General features: G+C 48.1%; 1 protein-coding gene across 1 annotated transcript in view; it reads right to left on the bottom strand.

Moving 5' to 3' along the window:
* Window positions 1-16,853, bottom strand: part of KDM3A (lysine demethylase 3A) — a 56,097-nt gene that overhangs the window by 7,043 nt on the left and 32,201 nt on the right. The window contains exons 4-15 of the mRNA XM_078607466.1: window positions 15,703-15,865; window positions 8,362-9,127; window positions 7,207-7,484; window positions 6,076-6,228; window positions 4,613-4,714; window positions 3,617-3,732; window positions 2,508-3,174; window positions 2,077-2,333; window positions 1,629-1,744; window positions 1,158-1,296; window positions 537-708; window positions 149-239 (exon numbers count right to left, since the gene is read on the bottom strand). Coding sequence (XP_078463592.1) covers window positions 149-239; window positions 537-708; window positions 1,158-1,296; window positions 1,629-1,744; window positions 2,077-2,333; window positions 2,508-3,174; window positions 3,617-3,732; window positions 4,613-4,714; window positions 6,076-6,228; window positions 7,207-7,484; window positions 8,362-9,127; window positions 15,703-15,865 — 3,020 coding nt within the window. The remainder of the gene's footprint in view (window positions 1-148; window positions 240-536; window positions 709-1,157; window positions 1,297-1,628; window positions 1,745-2,076; window positions 2,334-2,507; window positions 3,175-3,616; window positions 3,733-4,612; window positions 4,715-6,075; window positions 6,229-7,206; window positions 7,485-8,361; window positions 9,128-15,702; window positions 15,866-16,853) is intronic.

The following is a 16,853-nucleotide window of genomic DNA, read 5'->3' as shown; positions in this document are numbered from 1 at the left end:
GCCTGCTTCCCCTGTCCATTCACGAAGCAGGCTGAAAATGTTGCTTCGCTCCCAAGAGCCGAAGAGATTGGGGGTGCGCATTCAGGAATATTAAGAGAGGTTCTGCAAGACGCTGCTAAGACTGAGCACACGCCTCCGAGGTACAAACCTGCTGGGCATCATGTCCCTGAAGTCCTCCCCAGGCGGCCAATCCTTGAGCTTCAGCACCATGGGTTCCTTGTCTCGAGACACCAGCCGCTCTGCAACAACCACAACAACTTCGACTGACGGTGTCTTAAGACTCTTACAAATAAGACAAAACACAGGGCTTTAGTTATTTATGTTAAACCCTGTTTCCATAGGTGGTCATGCGGACACTGTGTCAAATATGAACTTCATTCATCCTGTGGCCGGGCACCCAGAAAACTGTCCTTAACATTAATCAACTTTTTCCAGCAAGGGAACAGCGCGACCTCACGTGGAATAACCAGCACACACGATGATACCACCACGCATGGAATCACCATCAGGAATCAAGGTTCTGTCGGACCACTCACTGTTGAGGTCCTCGAATCCATCCCAGAAGTCTCGGATCTTCATGCCGGAGATGATTGTGCAGCTGCGGCAATTCACCAGGTCGGCTTCCTGCGTGCCAAACTCCCGGCTGAAGCCCTCGGGACGCCACAGCTCGGGATCGAGATTGGCATGGACGCCCGACACCAGCACGGGCTGTGTAGGGTAGAGCACCGCACGACACATTGACACACATACGCGCACAGAGCACACCACGATCACACACAATAACAGCCGCCATTTTCCACCAACTGGCGATGACATCACCACAGCACTTGTGCCAGGCTTAGAGGCACTTTGAGGCTATCGCATTAAGTGAGGAAGGCTCACGGGCAGGTCATGGGCACAGACCCTGGTGTTACGGGTTGACTAAATGAGATGACTAGCAGACTACCTGTGCTCCCAACTGTGCCAACTTGCTGTGTGTTAGCCCCTCCTCCATTGTTGCTGGAGGGCAACTGCATAAAATTGCTCAATGGCATCCTTCACGAGCCCCCTCCACAGATGCCTATCTTGACACCGTAGGTACATGTCAACTGCAGGTTAAATTAGCTTTACATCCTCCTGTACCCACGTACACCCCCCTTCACACACTGCACACACACCTGTCCCTGCTTCCAACACTCTCGGAAGAGCTTCCAGTTGTGTGGGTGCTGGGGATCGTGGATTCTCAGGAGCCGCCCATCGCACAGCCACGAGTGTGGGCTGTCGGCAATACCACTCTCCAACGGCCTTCGCGCCACACTGCACACACACAGTCAAGTCATGGGAGTCAAGTCACACGCACAGCCATGCAGTCACATACATGCGCACTATTACACAGCGTCACAATCACAGTCACCAACACATAGGTCTCGCACACAGACGCACATGCGCACGCACGCACACATGCAGTGTCTCGCACATTCATGCACACAGTAACACGCAGACGTGCACACAATCACACGCGTATTGTTCCACACCAGCACACATACAGACATGCAGGCATCACACACAGACTTCACACACACAGTTTGCTGTAAGCAGTGCAGCTCTAGAGTATGTCAGCTCTTGAGTGGGTGGAGGGCTGAAATCACCTCTTGGCTGGCTGCTCGGAGGGTTTCATTAGCTTCTGAGTGGAGAATTTGTTTTCGACAACTGAGGCGATGATGTCGTCGAGTAGACTGGGCATGCTGCGAGACCCCTTGGCTCCCTATGTACACCCACACACACAGACAAAGATCCCCCATATCGCCTTAACAGACAGTTGGTGCAAGTGCTGTTAGCGAGCACCTATGACACACACACGACAAAGACATAGATCCCCCATATAGCCTGATTAGACTGTTGGGGCAAGTGCTGTTAGCGGGCACCTATGAAGACTGGCATGGCACACAAAGGGGTGGGTGGCCAGCACCACGCCCTTTGTCACCCGAGTGGCACCGGGTTCGTTGCGCAGTGCTATGACCACTGCGTCACCGCTCCCCATAACACAAAGTGCACACACACGCACACACACTCGGTCACACACTCACAAACACTCACGGGGGATGGCTGGGCAGCCATGATGGGAGCGAAGGGCAGCATGGCCTCCCCAGGCTGTAGTTTGAGCTTCCCGGCCGTGCAGCTGAGCAAATCTCGGAGCCTCACGCCCGCGGAGCCACTGGGCCCCCCACCACCACGAGGGCTCCCCACCGCGCCAGCAAACGGCGTCAGCCCCACTGATGTCACTGCCACCGATGCCGCTGGCGCCGTTGCCACCGCGGGTTTTGCAAGATTGGCCGTGGTGCTCACGTTCGGCTCTGTGGTTGATACGGCAGAGGTGAGAGTGTAGGTATTGATTGAGGGTGCATAGCATCATGGAAACACAATCGGAGCGCCCGACATGAGCGTATGCAAATGTAACTATAAAAATAACCCACTGCTGCACACAAAGACAAGTATCCCCACAATATACACACCCCTGCGCCACTCACCGGCTCCGGCTTGTGCCTTGGGTCGGCTGGCAGCAAGGTCTGCGAACCAGTGCATGGCCGAGGTCAGCTCCGGGTAGCCGGCGCGATGGAACGGTGACAGCGGCGCCACCGATCCACCGGACCCAGCTGGGGCAGCAGCTGGCAGCGCCAATGGTGCAGCAGAGTCCACGGCGCCAACAGGGGCTGGCGGGTTCGGCGATGCAGTGGAGGCGGCAGATTCAGAACTCGCCGTCACCGGGAGTTCGGCTGCTGCAACCGGTGGCACAGCAGCGACTGCACCTGTACCGACGGCACCAGCACCGACAGCAGCAGCAGATGCAGTTGAAGCCGGAGATGCTTCTGAATTAGAAGTAGCTTTGTCTGGCTGTGTGTTGAGGGCAGTAGAGGCACTGCTGGCTTTGTGGGCACCGCCTGTGCTGGAGTAGATAGAGGTAGCCCAGCTCGGCTCGGGGGCCACGTCGGGAGCAACTGATGGGACGGCGTCTCCTGCCCGCGAGTTCGCTGGCGCTTCGGGCTGCAGGGTTTCTGAGGTCCGCTCCTGTGATTCTGGCTTCTCCTGCGGCTGCTGCTGGTTCTCTGGAGCCGGCGTTTCAGCGCGTAGTTTTGCCGAGCTTGCCACGGGCTCGAGCAACGGTTGCCCCGAGACACCGCCGGCGTCTGCTGCCACCTGCATGAGGGAACAGTGCCCGTCATGAGCGAGGGTACATGGTTGCCCCCCCCACCCCCTCCACCAAATGTCGACACCAGTGATAATGAAGAGACGAAGGCAGCCAGGTGCGAGTAAGAGTAGCTTGTTGAGGTGGCAATAGTTATGACATGTGGCGGGTGGTTGTGGTGTCCAGTTATGTGGCTGTCGCAGTAGTCGTAGTGTGGTTGCAGTGACATTTGTAGTTTTCTCCGAGTACCTTGTTGTGCTGGTGGTGTGTATTTGTGGTGCGTGACTGCAGTAGTGATTGTGGTTTACATGTACTTGTGTTGACGATGGAGTGGTGTGTAACTGTTGTTGTCTAAAAGTACACGATAGCGATGGTGTTGCTTGCGGTTGTTTCCAAGTACCGTGTTAAGGTGGTGGTGGTGTGCAGTAGTGCTTTGTGGTTCTCTTCTAGTACCTTGGTGTGGTGGTGGTGGTGATGATGATGGTGGTGGTGCCCCGAGCAAGGACAGTTTGCCTTGATTCCCCACTTTCCTCGCATGATATGAACCTGCTCGCTGATGTCATACAGGGCTGCACACACACACAGAGTACCCAGACTTCATCACTCACAACTAGAACCGACACACCGAGGCTGCTTATTTATTAACACGGGTATCAGCGCCCTGCTCATTTATGGGACTGTATCGACTCGTTGATTTATCACAGCAGATCATATTTTTATCATGTTTGATTGATTTATAAAAGCAGATAATATCCTTATTAATTGTGGAATTCGTACCAATCTTATAGCAACAAGGCTATAACAAAAAGGCAATATTTCACAGAGTATTTTAATAGCAGGGGGCAATGTTGCTTTGTGATATCACCCAATAAGATAATTTTTATTTGCCAGTAGTTTTTTCAAACTCCAAATATGGACCATGATGCAGGCACTCATGGCCTACCAGTGTTTTTTTGTAATCGCGTCACGGCATCACTTAACGTCCACTATGAACTGTGAAGAGGGCGACATGTTAAGCATTTTACGGGGCAGGTCCTGGGCTTGAACTGCGAGTCTCTGCAAAGAAGCGGCAAATGCGTGGCTGGTTGGCTCTAATGGTGGGTTCAAAGTGGATCATTTTTTTACTTGGGAGCAGTTTTCCTGCAACTACAAACATGATTTAAAAAATTGCATTCTTCGACCGAAAATAACCTACAATCATGACAATGCACAGGGTGGCGTAGTGGGAGCACTTGTGCCTTAGAGCAAGGTGGGGGGGGGGGCGGTGCGGCTGGGTTAAATTCCCGAAGTACTCGCCTTAACAGACAGATAACGTGGCAGGACCCAACCGAAAAGAGAATGTCTTCAGAGTGAGTGAGGCTACACTGGGTAATACATGTAATAATTATATAAGTGTAATAATTAAATAAGTGAAACTTGATTGATGCTGAAGGAGAACGTGTGGATTACCGTTTCCGGGTATAATCTGTGTGGCCATGAGTGTGGCGGGTTCGTGCGTCTGGCCCTTGACGCAACGCAGCCACGAAAACACCTCCTCGTCCTCGCTGATTTCTAAACCACGACACGCATACATACGCCGGCACACCAGCCATTTCAGAATAAACACAGATATTTGTGTTGCACGTAACAATTGCATTTTTGTCAGTTTTTGCTGTGTCTCTGAATCTGTTTCCATGTCTTGATTGATGCCGCATGTTTTTCTGTGTATCGGTTCATGTCTTTTTCTCACTCGGTGCCTCACTTATCTGTCATTCAGCATGTCTGTATTACTCTATGTATTTATCTGTACCAGCCTGTATCCATTTCACTTGTGTTAAACTTAGCCTCCGTCGTTATATCTGCATCTCAAACTTGTTCTAGGTTTGTCTCTCTGTGGCTGCATATTTATTTTCATCTTCCTATCTCCATGTCTCTGTGCATCTTTGTCGCTCTCCCTCCTTGTCTATGTGAGTAAGTCTTTCTCTATGCACACCATCTTTTCTTGTTTGCATTTATGTCTTCCTCTATCCATCTCTGATTATGGATAACCATAGTCATTTATGCAGATGTAGTGACATCGCTGGATGTCACCATGTTGTGGGTGTAGTACCGGCCCTAGAGGGGCATAATGTGCGTTGAGTAATAGCGCTGGATGGCACCATGCTGTAAGTGCAGTGCCGGCCCTACAAGACACGGTGTGTGGGTGCCGACCGAAGGGGAAGGTCGTGTGAGGCCATGGCACTCTGGTTGACCCGGGTGGACACGTGACCGGTTAAGATGACAGAGGGGCCCCAAAGAGGGGGCTGGGGGGGTCACGTGATTGGGACCCAGGTCCTTCCCAATGGTTCAGGAAGGTGGACGTGGCCAAGGGCGGAGCCGGCCATGCCACAGAGAATATAAGCCGAGTCCCGAGAGGGACCGTGGTTGTTTATCCCAGGAAAGAAATTATTCGTCTACGATCTCCGTTCTACGAGTCTTCCAGCACGTGGACACGGTCAGATGCTGTTGGTCCCGGGTCTGTAGTAACAGTTACGTAGTAACTCGTGTAGTTAGGCAGGTGGTCACCACCTAAGGTTGTTATTCTGTTAAGCGGAAGTTACCCCGTGTGTTGGAACTAAGTAAATGTGCTGCCTCCAAAGTCTACGTCTGCAACTCAGTTGAACCCCACTACACAGATAAATGACTATGGGTATCCATTGCCGTTTGGGTTATTTAAATGGTAATCAATGTACAATATGCATGCACATTATGCAAGCCCATTTTTCTTGTACCTCATGTCGATTGTGTCCACTAAAATAGCCGGATCTGTTATTGTTCAATGGTACTCCCTATTGAAGTATGGTGACCTGTATAAGCATGCATTTTTTCAGCTTTATTATGTGTTTGCCCCAGCCCAATATGCCCGAGTCAATGATATTAATGGCCGGGGTTACCGTCTGGATGCCGGTCCTTGCGGCTGCGGTAACAGTCGAGGCAGACGCCGAATCCACACTTGGGGCAGACCCAGTGAACGTTGAAGAGAGTAGTCTCACACGCATCACACATCTCCCGCACGCCTCGCACGGCTCGCTTCCACGCCACCTTGGCTGTGGGTACCATGGTGAACACACACAGGATCACACACATCGTACAAACACGGTACACACCCACGGTACATACACACACGGTCTGCACAAATGGCAAGTACATTGGTACGCACATTGCATAAAACGCACCGGGGCACCAATCCATTTTTACACGATGTACAATGTAAGGACAGTCCCCGATTAATGCGCTTGACTTAAGATGATTTCACACAACTTTCCACTAAGCGTGTGGCAACACGAGCGTCGCAGCGAGCCACCCCACTCAGTCTTTGTTTTTGCTTTATGCTAGCCCAGGCGTTTGCGCGTTTTAGCTCGCAATTCTATAGCTTTGCATTTAGTTTTATATTAAAAATGAGCGATGCTACTTTTAGCGATACGAGTTGATGGCTTGGAACACCCCCCCCCCCGCCCCCATTTACATTGTTTCTTAAGGGAAATGAGTATTCGATTAACATGACTTCACATTACACTAATATTTTCAGGAATGCATCTGTAGTGTTAATAAGGGACTACCTGTACATGACGTGCGTATACACAATACACAGTAAAACATGCATACACATCAGGAAAAAAATCCCCCCCATGTAACTGTACAGGTTTCTGCGGAAAGTGCAGCTAGCGAACACCAACAGAGGCCAGCACCGCACATGAGGCAGTGGGGGTGTGGTGAGAACTGCACGCTTGTCTCCCTGGTTCTGACGTTTACAGTTTGTACACATCTCCAGGTACTCATTTTGGACCAACCCAATCTCATGGAAGACAAGCGGCAGTTCAAGATATCTTCCACTGTTATTAGCTGTGGCGGCCACTTTAAATGCTCAAAAAGGTTGAGCAAGGCGGCAAGTTAATGGGTGTGCGAGCACTTGATATAAAAACATTCTGACCAGGTGTCGAGTAAGAGTTGGTGGGTGAATTGGTGAGTGAGCAAGTGATTGGTGAGCGAACGGCTGGGTACGCGAATGAGTGAGCGCCTGTCACCTCCTTGTGGCAGCCAGGTGAGCGCCTCCCTCTCGGACATTACGAGCTCACAGAACTGGTCTCCGATGTTGGCCAGAATGTATTTTGCCGTGTCTAGGTCGAGAGACCCCGATGATGACGATGAGGAGTTGGATTTGGAGTCCTCCCGGGGTGGGTCCGTGGAGGTGGCTGCCAGCATGATTCCACCTGGCGTCCATAGGCTGAGTGCCTCGGGGTCGCATTGCCGTGCGGTGCAGAACCCATCGATTCGCAGCTGCCCTGTTTTGCTGAACGCCAGCCTTGAAGGGGTACACATGATGGCGATGGAAAATTACGCTTATTAGAGCAGGGTTTTTCAAAACACCAGTCGTCACGACCCAGCGCGGTACCAACTTTCCATGATTAACCAATCCTCTCCCGAATTTCGCATTCAAGCATGAATTTAAATGCACTGCACAAAACCAATGACTAAGAAAGAGCGTTTGAAAGTAAAAGAGGAATCTTGCGTGTGTGAAGCAGAGAGCACCAATTCATATTGAGCTAGTTGTAGGGAGTGTGTTCATGAATCATCAGGCGCATGTGACATGTAAAGTTATCATTTGTATTTTCAACAAATATTAGTTACACATCCATGCACTCACCCTCCAGTTACACACAAGTAATAATCACCTACCCAAATGAGCTAACCTCACCCTCTCCACACATTACACACCCAATCTACAGTGCATAGATACAAACAAAGCTCCCTATTATGGACTTTACAGACAGTTGGGATAAGTGCTCTTATGAAGGCCAGCACCGATGAAGGCCGGCACGGCACACTAGGGGGTGGGTGGCTAACACCATGCTCGGCCGCCTTTTTCTCTCCAATGACGATGTTTACACATTGCACCGGGTCCTCATTTGAGGCTGAGTCGACCTAGGGGAAACCCAAGACTGCTTCAAATATTCGTCACTGGTGTTGGTCATAAGCGGGAATCGAACTCGGGTCGCTGGGTTCATAGCGCAGCGCGCTAACCGCTACACTACCGCTCTATTACACACTCTTACACACACACGTCTCTATGACATAAATACTTGCATGCACACACACACACACGCTAAGTTACTCTCTCAAACACACCCTCCTCTATTACTCTCCCACACGCTCAAACGCTCCCCCCCTTCACTCGTTACCTCCGGAAGTGGATGAAGCGACAGAAGACCGTGGATGGCGACGATGCCGTCCCAGACTCCTTCGTGACGGAGGCATCTTCGTCGACGCCAGTCATGCCGTGCGCTGCTGTTAAGGGGGCTGGCGCTGCCGCCACGACGGCAGGGCTGCCAGAGCCACTCACCACCTGCTGCTGCTCTGGTGCTGGCTCCTCCTCACCTCCCGTAGGCGCCGCATCCTTATTTGGCCGCACCTCATCCGCGCTCTCGGCTGCTGGTTCCTGCTGCGCATTCTGCAAGGGCTTCTCGGCACCAGGCACTATCTGCTGCTGCTTGTTCGGCAGCGGAGACTCGCACTGCGCCCTGTCCCGCTGCTTGTCCCGCTGCTTGTCCTGCTGCTTGTCCTGCTGCTTGTCCTGCTGCTTGTCCTGCTGCTTGTCCTGCTGCTTGTCCTGCTGCTTGTCCTGCTGCTTGTCCTGCTGCTTGTCCTGCTGCTTGTCCTCACTTTCCTTATCCGGCTGTGGCTCCGACTGCTGGGCACTGTTGTTGGCCTGCTGCTGCTGTTGCAGCTGTTGCTGCAGCTGTTGCTGCAGCTGTTGCTGCAGCTGCTGCCGCTCCCGTTGCTGCTGCATGCGCAGCTGGTGCTGGCGACGGTAGCGCAGCAGGCGGCACTCGCGGCACTTCTGCAGGTGCGGAGCGATCTCCACGCAGGCCCCGTCCTGCATGAACGCCTCGCCACTCAGGCGCAGTTGGCGAACGACACGCCAGTCCCGCAGCACTGATACGCCAACTGCATGCAGTACACACACACACGTTACACACACGCAGTACACACGCACGGTACACACACGCGATACACACGCAGTACACACACGCTATACACACGCAGTACACACACGCAGTACACACACGCAGTACACACACGCTATACACACACGCTATACACACACGCCGTACACACGCAGTACACACACACTATACACACACACTATACACACGCAGTACACACACACGTTATACACACGCAGTACACACACACGTTATACACACGCAGTACACACGCACACGTTATACACACGCAGTACACACGCACACGTTATACACACGCAGTACACACGCACACGTTATACACACGCAGTACACACGCACACGTTATACACACGCAGTACACACGCACACGTTATACACACGCAGTACACACGCACACGTTATACACGCAGTACACACGCACACGTTATACACACGCAGTACACACGCACACGTTATACACACGCAGTACACACGCACACGTTATACACACGCAGTACACACGCACACGTTATACACAAGCAGTACACACGCACACGTTATACACAAGCAGTACACACGCACACGTTATACACACGCAGTACACACATTCTACACATGCAGTACACACACACACGTTATACACACGCAGTACACACACACGCGTTATACACACGCAGTACACACACACACGTTATACACACGCAGTATACACGTTATACACACGCAGTATACACACGCAGTATACACACGTTATACACACGCAGTATATACACACACACGTTATACACACGCAGTATATACACACACACGTTATACACACGCAGTACACACACACGTTATACACAAGCAGTATATATACACACACACGTTATACACACGCAGTACACACACACGTTATACACACGCAGTACACACACGTTATACACACAGTATACACACGTTATACACACAGTATACACACGTTATACACACGCAGTATACACACGTTATACACACGCAGTATACACACACACGTTATACACACGCAGTACACACACACATTATACACACGCAGTACACACACACACGTTATACACACGCAGTACACACACACACACACGTTATACACATGCAGTATACACACACGTTATACACAAGCAGTACACACACACACACGTTATACACAAGCAGTACACACACACACACACGTTCTACACACGCAGTACACACACGTTATACACACGCGGTACACACACATTATATAAACACGCAGTACACACATGTTATATAAACAGTTATATACACACATGAGAAACACACGTTATACACACACGTGATAAACACACATTCACAAGGAAATAAAAACAGAGATCCCTCGATATAGCCTTCAACAAAACTGTTGGGCCAAGTGTTGTTAACGAGCACCTATTAAGGCCGGCACGCTACACAAAGGGGTGATTGGCAAGCCCCATGCCCGGCTGCCTTTGTTTCCCCAGTGCCGATGTTTACACACCGCACCAAGTGCTCATTTATGGCCGAGTTAATCTCGCAGAGGCCTAGGACTGGTGAGATGTCACCGATGTTGGCTGCGAGCAGGAATCGAACTCGGGTGGCCAGATCAAGAATGCAGTACCCTAAACACTGCGCTACCACTCCTCACAAAGACACACACACACGCAAACAGTACACACGCAGAGCATAATAGATTTTAGTCCTTGAGGTAAATATGGTTTTCATAGGTGGTCACAGGTACGCTGCGGCTCAGATACAATTGAACTTCATTCCTTAGCAATTATTTCATACTTTAATTATAATGTATACAGCCGCCCAGGGGTGGCAACTTGCAGCTCCAGAGCTGCATGTGGCTCATTAAGGACTGTCTCGTCGCATTAGTGATTAAGGCCCACGGTCTCATTCAGTGCATTGTGGCTTTTGATGAGTTTATTTTATAGAATTCGAAACAAATGGCTCTTGTTGTTGTTTTGGTTTGCCGACCCCCTGCATTAGACCCACATGACCCCTCCGCAGAAGTTTCCCTCAGTGACATATACCCAAGCCAGAGGGGCATTAAAAGAAGAAAGTTATATACCGGTGGAATGAACGAGGATCCAATACAACTCAATTCAACAGGAAAGACTCTGATCAAACGGCATGTAAATACTTTTCTATTTAAAGCTTTCGTGACTGCAGGGATTCATATTCTTGGTTCTTTCGGTAAAGTCACGTAGAAGGGAAATAATAAAATAATAACAACAAAACATAAAATTCTAACGACGTTTCGGCCACAACGCAAGTATCCGTCCTCAGGTGAAGAACAGAACTGTCGGAAAGACAGCGTCCTAATGAACACTGCTAAGATTGGCAGCGTATTTTAAGCTGGGTGGGAGGAGCAGAGAGCCTTGACAAAGGAGTTTACATATCAACAAGAGGAATTTAGCATGTTGATGACAAATGCATGTAAATAACCTAACAACCCCTTAACTGCCATGACGTAAAACATTTCCCCACCTTTCTTACGGTGTTTGTGAACCTCACATCAGATGTAGGGGCAAAATATATTTATTTTATTGTGTTAGGGATGTGGAGCATATCACTGGGTATCTAAAAAACCCGGATTCAATGCAAGTACTAGTTTGACACATAGGCTTATATCTAATTTGTTCATATGGTTGTCACTGACATGCTTTGGCTTGGATACAAATGAACCTATACAAGAGCCTAACCGGAGGAGGGGTAAACATACCTCCACCCCACCCCCCCTCTGCTCAAAAAACGTGAGGCATGACTGGGCAGACTGCCACCAAAAGTACAGCCCTCCCAAAGCTGCCCTCCTGAGGCACCAGTTTCTTGGAGCTAGTGATAGATAAAACACGGGGTGAGCACAACACAGCTATGCTACAAATGTCCTTCAGTGGAAATCCTGCCCCTACTAGCCCAGGACACCACCATAGCTCTCCTGGAATGACAATATCTCTTCTCCCCTATCGGCAGTCGTACAAGACAAAAAGCTTTTGGTGACCTCCTGACTTGGACCTCTGCATATAAAGCCAATGCCATCGTCAAATTCAATAAATGCAGACTAGCCTCTGCCAGAGACCAAAAGTAGAGCAGACAGAAATAGAGCAAGATCATTATTCAAATTCATGGATTAAATAGGCAACACTTTACAGGAGTGTCTTAATGTGAGACTGCTTCCAGCCATATGAATGTGGAATTGCCACCGTTGGCTCAGGTCTGCCGATGGAGAGGAGCACTGCACAATGCTTCTTTCTTGAGCAGGGAGATTATTTCACGTTTTCGTTCAGATTAGTAAGTATGTATAACTTCTTTCGCACCGTATGTAGCTGACCGTGCTAATTGGAGGTGTGGAGGAAGGATAAATAAATAGAAAAATCAGTTATAAAGAAATTGGTTTTCAATCAAGATTTAAAAATGCATAGCTCCAGTGGCTTCCTAATACACACTGGTCTACAATTTTTTAGACGTCGTCTGCTTCAGAGATGAAACGTGCTGTTTATTATGAATTTTGACGTGCTGAATTCAAATGACAATTCAAACAACTCATTGGCTATTGTTCCCAATATATTAAGAGTTTTTACATTTTACGTCTATGTATATTGTGTAGATAGAGTTTAACTAATAAATTGTAAACCTAGGTCTTTTCATGTTATGGTTGCTTTACATGATAACATGTTACCTGTCCTGTTCATGTAACATTTTTTAAAAAATAAGCAAAAGGGTTATATTAAAAAAATTTATTTTGAAAAAGGCAAAAAAACTATTATGTATATTTAAGTACATAGTTTAGTCCTTATTCAGTGTCTACTGGGCACTTCTTCGCTTGTCTCGTATCTCTTGTAACTGTCCAGCAAGAGTCTGCAAGCATTGATGGGCTCCATTTGCCCTGATAGTGTTTCTTCATTGTTGCAATGTCCTGGTGAAAGCTCTCGCCATGCTCGTCGCTCACTGTTCCGCAGTTCGGTGGAAAAAATCTAGATGAGAGTGCAAAAAATGTATCTTTAGTGGCATGTTGCAACCAAGGCTTTTGTATGCCTTGAGGAGGTTTTCCACCAACTCCCTGTTGTCTTACTTGTTGTTTCCGAGAAAATTTGTTGCCACTAACTGGAAGGCTTTCCATGCCGTCGTTTCCTTGCCATGCAGTGCACTGTCAAATGTATCATCTCGAAGAAGTTCACGAATCTGAGGACTAACTAGCTTCACTCAACCTTGGAAATTTTCCATGGAGGTATGTGAAAGCTGCTTGCATTTTGTCCATGGCTTTGAGAAAGTTCTTTATCAGACCCAGCTTGAAGTGTGAGGGTGGTAACAAAATATTCCTTCATTCAACAAGTGGTGGATGCCGAGCACTTTTCCTCCCAGGTTCCAATGACTGTCAGAGTGCACAATCTATCTTGATGTAGTGGGAATCTCTCACACGACTATCCCATTCGCAGAGAAAACAGCAGTACTTCGTGTATCCAGTCTGCAGACCAAGCAAGAGAGCAACAACCTTCAAATCGCCATAAAGCTGACAATGTAATTGATGGCAAAATATTGCCATTATGCAGCAAAACAGCTTCAAGACTTATCTCCGATGAATTAATGAACAGTCCCCACTCATCTTGATCATGAACGATGTTGAAGGCTGCCATCACACCATCGATGTTGTTGCAGGCTACAAGATCACAATCCATGAAGAAGAATGGGACAAGATCCTTTTGATGGTCACGGAACATGGAAACCCTAACATCACCTGCCAGGAGATTCCACTGCTACAGTCTGGAGCTCAGCAGCTCTGCTTTACTTTTGGGTAGTTTCCAATCCCTGACAAGGTCTTCCAGTTCATCTTGTGTTATGAGGTGTTGTTCAGTGTAAGATGGGAGAAAATCTAGGTCATGTGACCTTGATGGTTTAGGACCAGAAGTATCATCCTCTTCCTCATCCGACTCAAGTGAGGATGATTCTGGTGCATCAGGAACCGGCAGTCCTTCTGTGGGGTACTGGGCGTAGAGCCGATGGAATGTTTGGATAATGCAGTCCACTTTTTCTTCTTTGACACACCTTTCCCAACTAGAGGCACCATGCAGAAGTAACAATCGCTGATATGATCTGTTGGCTCTCTACAAATCATTGGCACTGCAAAAGGCATAGGTTTTCCTGTTCAACCACTGACAAAGATTTGTGTGGGGCCCACATCTTGTCCTGATCTTCAATTTTGCAGCCAAAATAAAGGTGATAGGCTTTCTTAACAATAGTGGTTATACTGCGCTTTTGTGATGCAAAAGTCACTTCAACACAAACATAGTAGAAGTTATCTTCTTTGTTCACATACGTACGAGGCATCTCTGCTCACTTTGGCTAAACATAAATGTGTCCATTTGCAAAATCAAACACTGACAAATAAGAGTGCACGACACTGTATGATTTCTAGAGCTGATATAGGGCAATTTGTTCAGCAGAGGGATGTAAAACTTTTATGATTGCATCATCCATAACTTCTAGGAATAACATGATGCAATTCATATCATGTACTAGCTTTACTACCCAGCTTTGCCCTGGACTTGGATTCTTGTCTTTGATTAATACATGGCCTACGCGGAGGGTGGGGGGGATGCGTGACGTCTGCAGGCACACTGCGTAATGCTGCCGCATGCGGGTGATATTACAGATGTGACGTCACCGCTCACTTGCCGTGCAAAATATATCCATTATTGCGCCCCCTCCCCCAAAATACAAAAGTCTATTTTTATACTTTTTCCATTGTGTATAGTCTGGAAGCTACCCACATGCCAAATTTAAAGTTTGTTGCAAGTCAGGAAGTATGCTAAACATTTCGAACAGACACACATAATCACAAATCTCCCTTATATATAGATGACAATACCAGGTTCAGATTGCATCATGCATCGTTGTGCTAAAAAAACAAGTACTGTCCAAACCCAGTCATAGACTTATTCATAGATACAGTAAAATATGTATTTTAGTAATTTTGGTTTAAATTGTGATCCTTCCCTTTATAACTCACTTATCCTCCGCCATTCCCAAGTCAAGGGTCGTATATACTGACCGAGTAGCAAATCTTGAAAACTAGAGCCAATCAACAATTTTAAGCATCATTTTCATTCTTAGTGACCCAGAATTAGTAAAGTTGGACTACATTTATTCCGGAACAATTTTGGCTGTAGACCAGCGATATCGTAAGAGCTTTCTAGATGGTCGCAGAAGCGCATCTGAAAGCGTGCGATGCAGTGACTCGTCTTTGCTTGATGGTTAGCGAAAAGCCACTGCTGCGACGATAAAATACTTGCTTGCAACTTTCGTCAACTAGCCGAGGCACATACTATTATTACACCTACGTAACACACAGCAACCATGCAGGGAACACAATGTAGACATATGCTGCAACGTGACTATGGCTGTTCTGATCGTAATCTTCTTGGTGCACACACAAGCCAAACAAGATACATACAAAAGGAACATATGCACACAGTAAACACACAGATGACAAGCGTGCACACAGACAGCACACACACACGCATACACAGCACACAATGCATGTGGCACGTGGGTTGGTGTTATCAGTTGTGCGCTGCTTACAGCTCCCCTCCGCCATGTATTTGGGGTCCATCCACCGTCCACGTGTCATGTCCACCATTTCATAGTCCAGCTCCTCCATCTCCTCTTCGCCCATCATCTCTGCCTCCTCGTCTCCCCTAGGCCTCTCTTCCCCTGTCCCAGCCTCCACCTTAATTGCCTCCACCTTTTTTCACACAAATACACACAACACAGACATGGCCTCATTTTAAAAGCCGAAACAACTTAGACAAGCGGAAAGACAGGTGTTCAAACACTGATGCTCAAGTGCTGTTAACAAGCATACACACTGCACACACACACACAAAGATTATCCAAATAGTCTTTAACACACGATTGGGACAAGTGCTGTTAGCTATGAATGCTAATTATTTTCCATTTTACAAAGTAAGGCCCATGGAGCTATACAGCTCTTTTTCACAAGTGACCTGGCCACAGATGATAGCTCAACGAAGTGGCTTATCATGTGGAAATGTATAACATCCAAAAAAAATAGATGCATGTTTCTAAATGTGTAGGGAAAACTGGAGGACCCAGAGAAAATTCCACACAACCACAGGGAGAGACATGCAAACTCCAAATATACAGGCGTCAGGGTCGAGATCGAACTCATGAACTCCTGTATACCAGGCGAGGTAGTTAACATATCACCACCTTGGCGCCCATTTAAGTAGCTGACCCGTGGTGCCCCATGGTACCTATTAAGGCCAGTATGGTACATGAGGGTGTGGGTGGCTAACACCACTCCCAGCCATCTTTGTCTTCCGAAAAGTTATGTTTATACACCACACCAAGTTTTTTGGGATAGATCACGTAAATATGTCATTAAACTAGCCACTACCCAACACAGCCAATTAGTAAGATTTGTCACGTAAACAAAACATGCCAATTTGTTACGAGTACAGCACACCGGTGTGTTGGAGAGTAAACCCACAACATTTACAATTAGAGTACTCGAATTGTAAATGTTTAAGTGGCAAACTTTACTAATTGGCTGTGTTGGGTGATGGCGGGTTTAATGACACATTTATATTTACGCGATTCAACTCAAAAACCTCTATGGATATTGGTCGTGAAAGCCTACGTGTTAAACACACCGCACCAGGTACTAATTTAAGACGGAGTCGACCTAGGGGTGGGCCAGCACAAGTTTA

This window comes from Lampetra planeri, chromosome 27 (genome assembly GCF_965212315.1).
Source record: "Lampetra planeri chromosome 27, kcLamPlan1.2.h2, whole genome shotgun sequence".
Taxonomy (NCBI): domain Eukaryota; kingdom Metazoa; phylum Chordata; class Hyperoartia; order Petromyzontiformes; family Petromyzontidae; genus Lampetra; species Lampetra planeri.
Note: the sequence above shows the minus strand (reverse complement) of the source record. Positions and strands in the feature narration are given on the sequence as shown.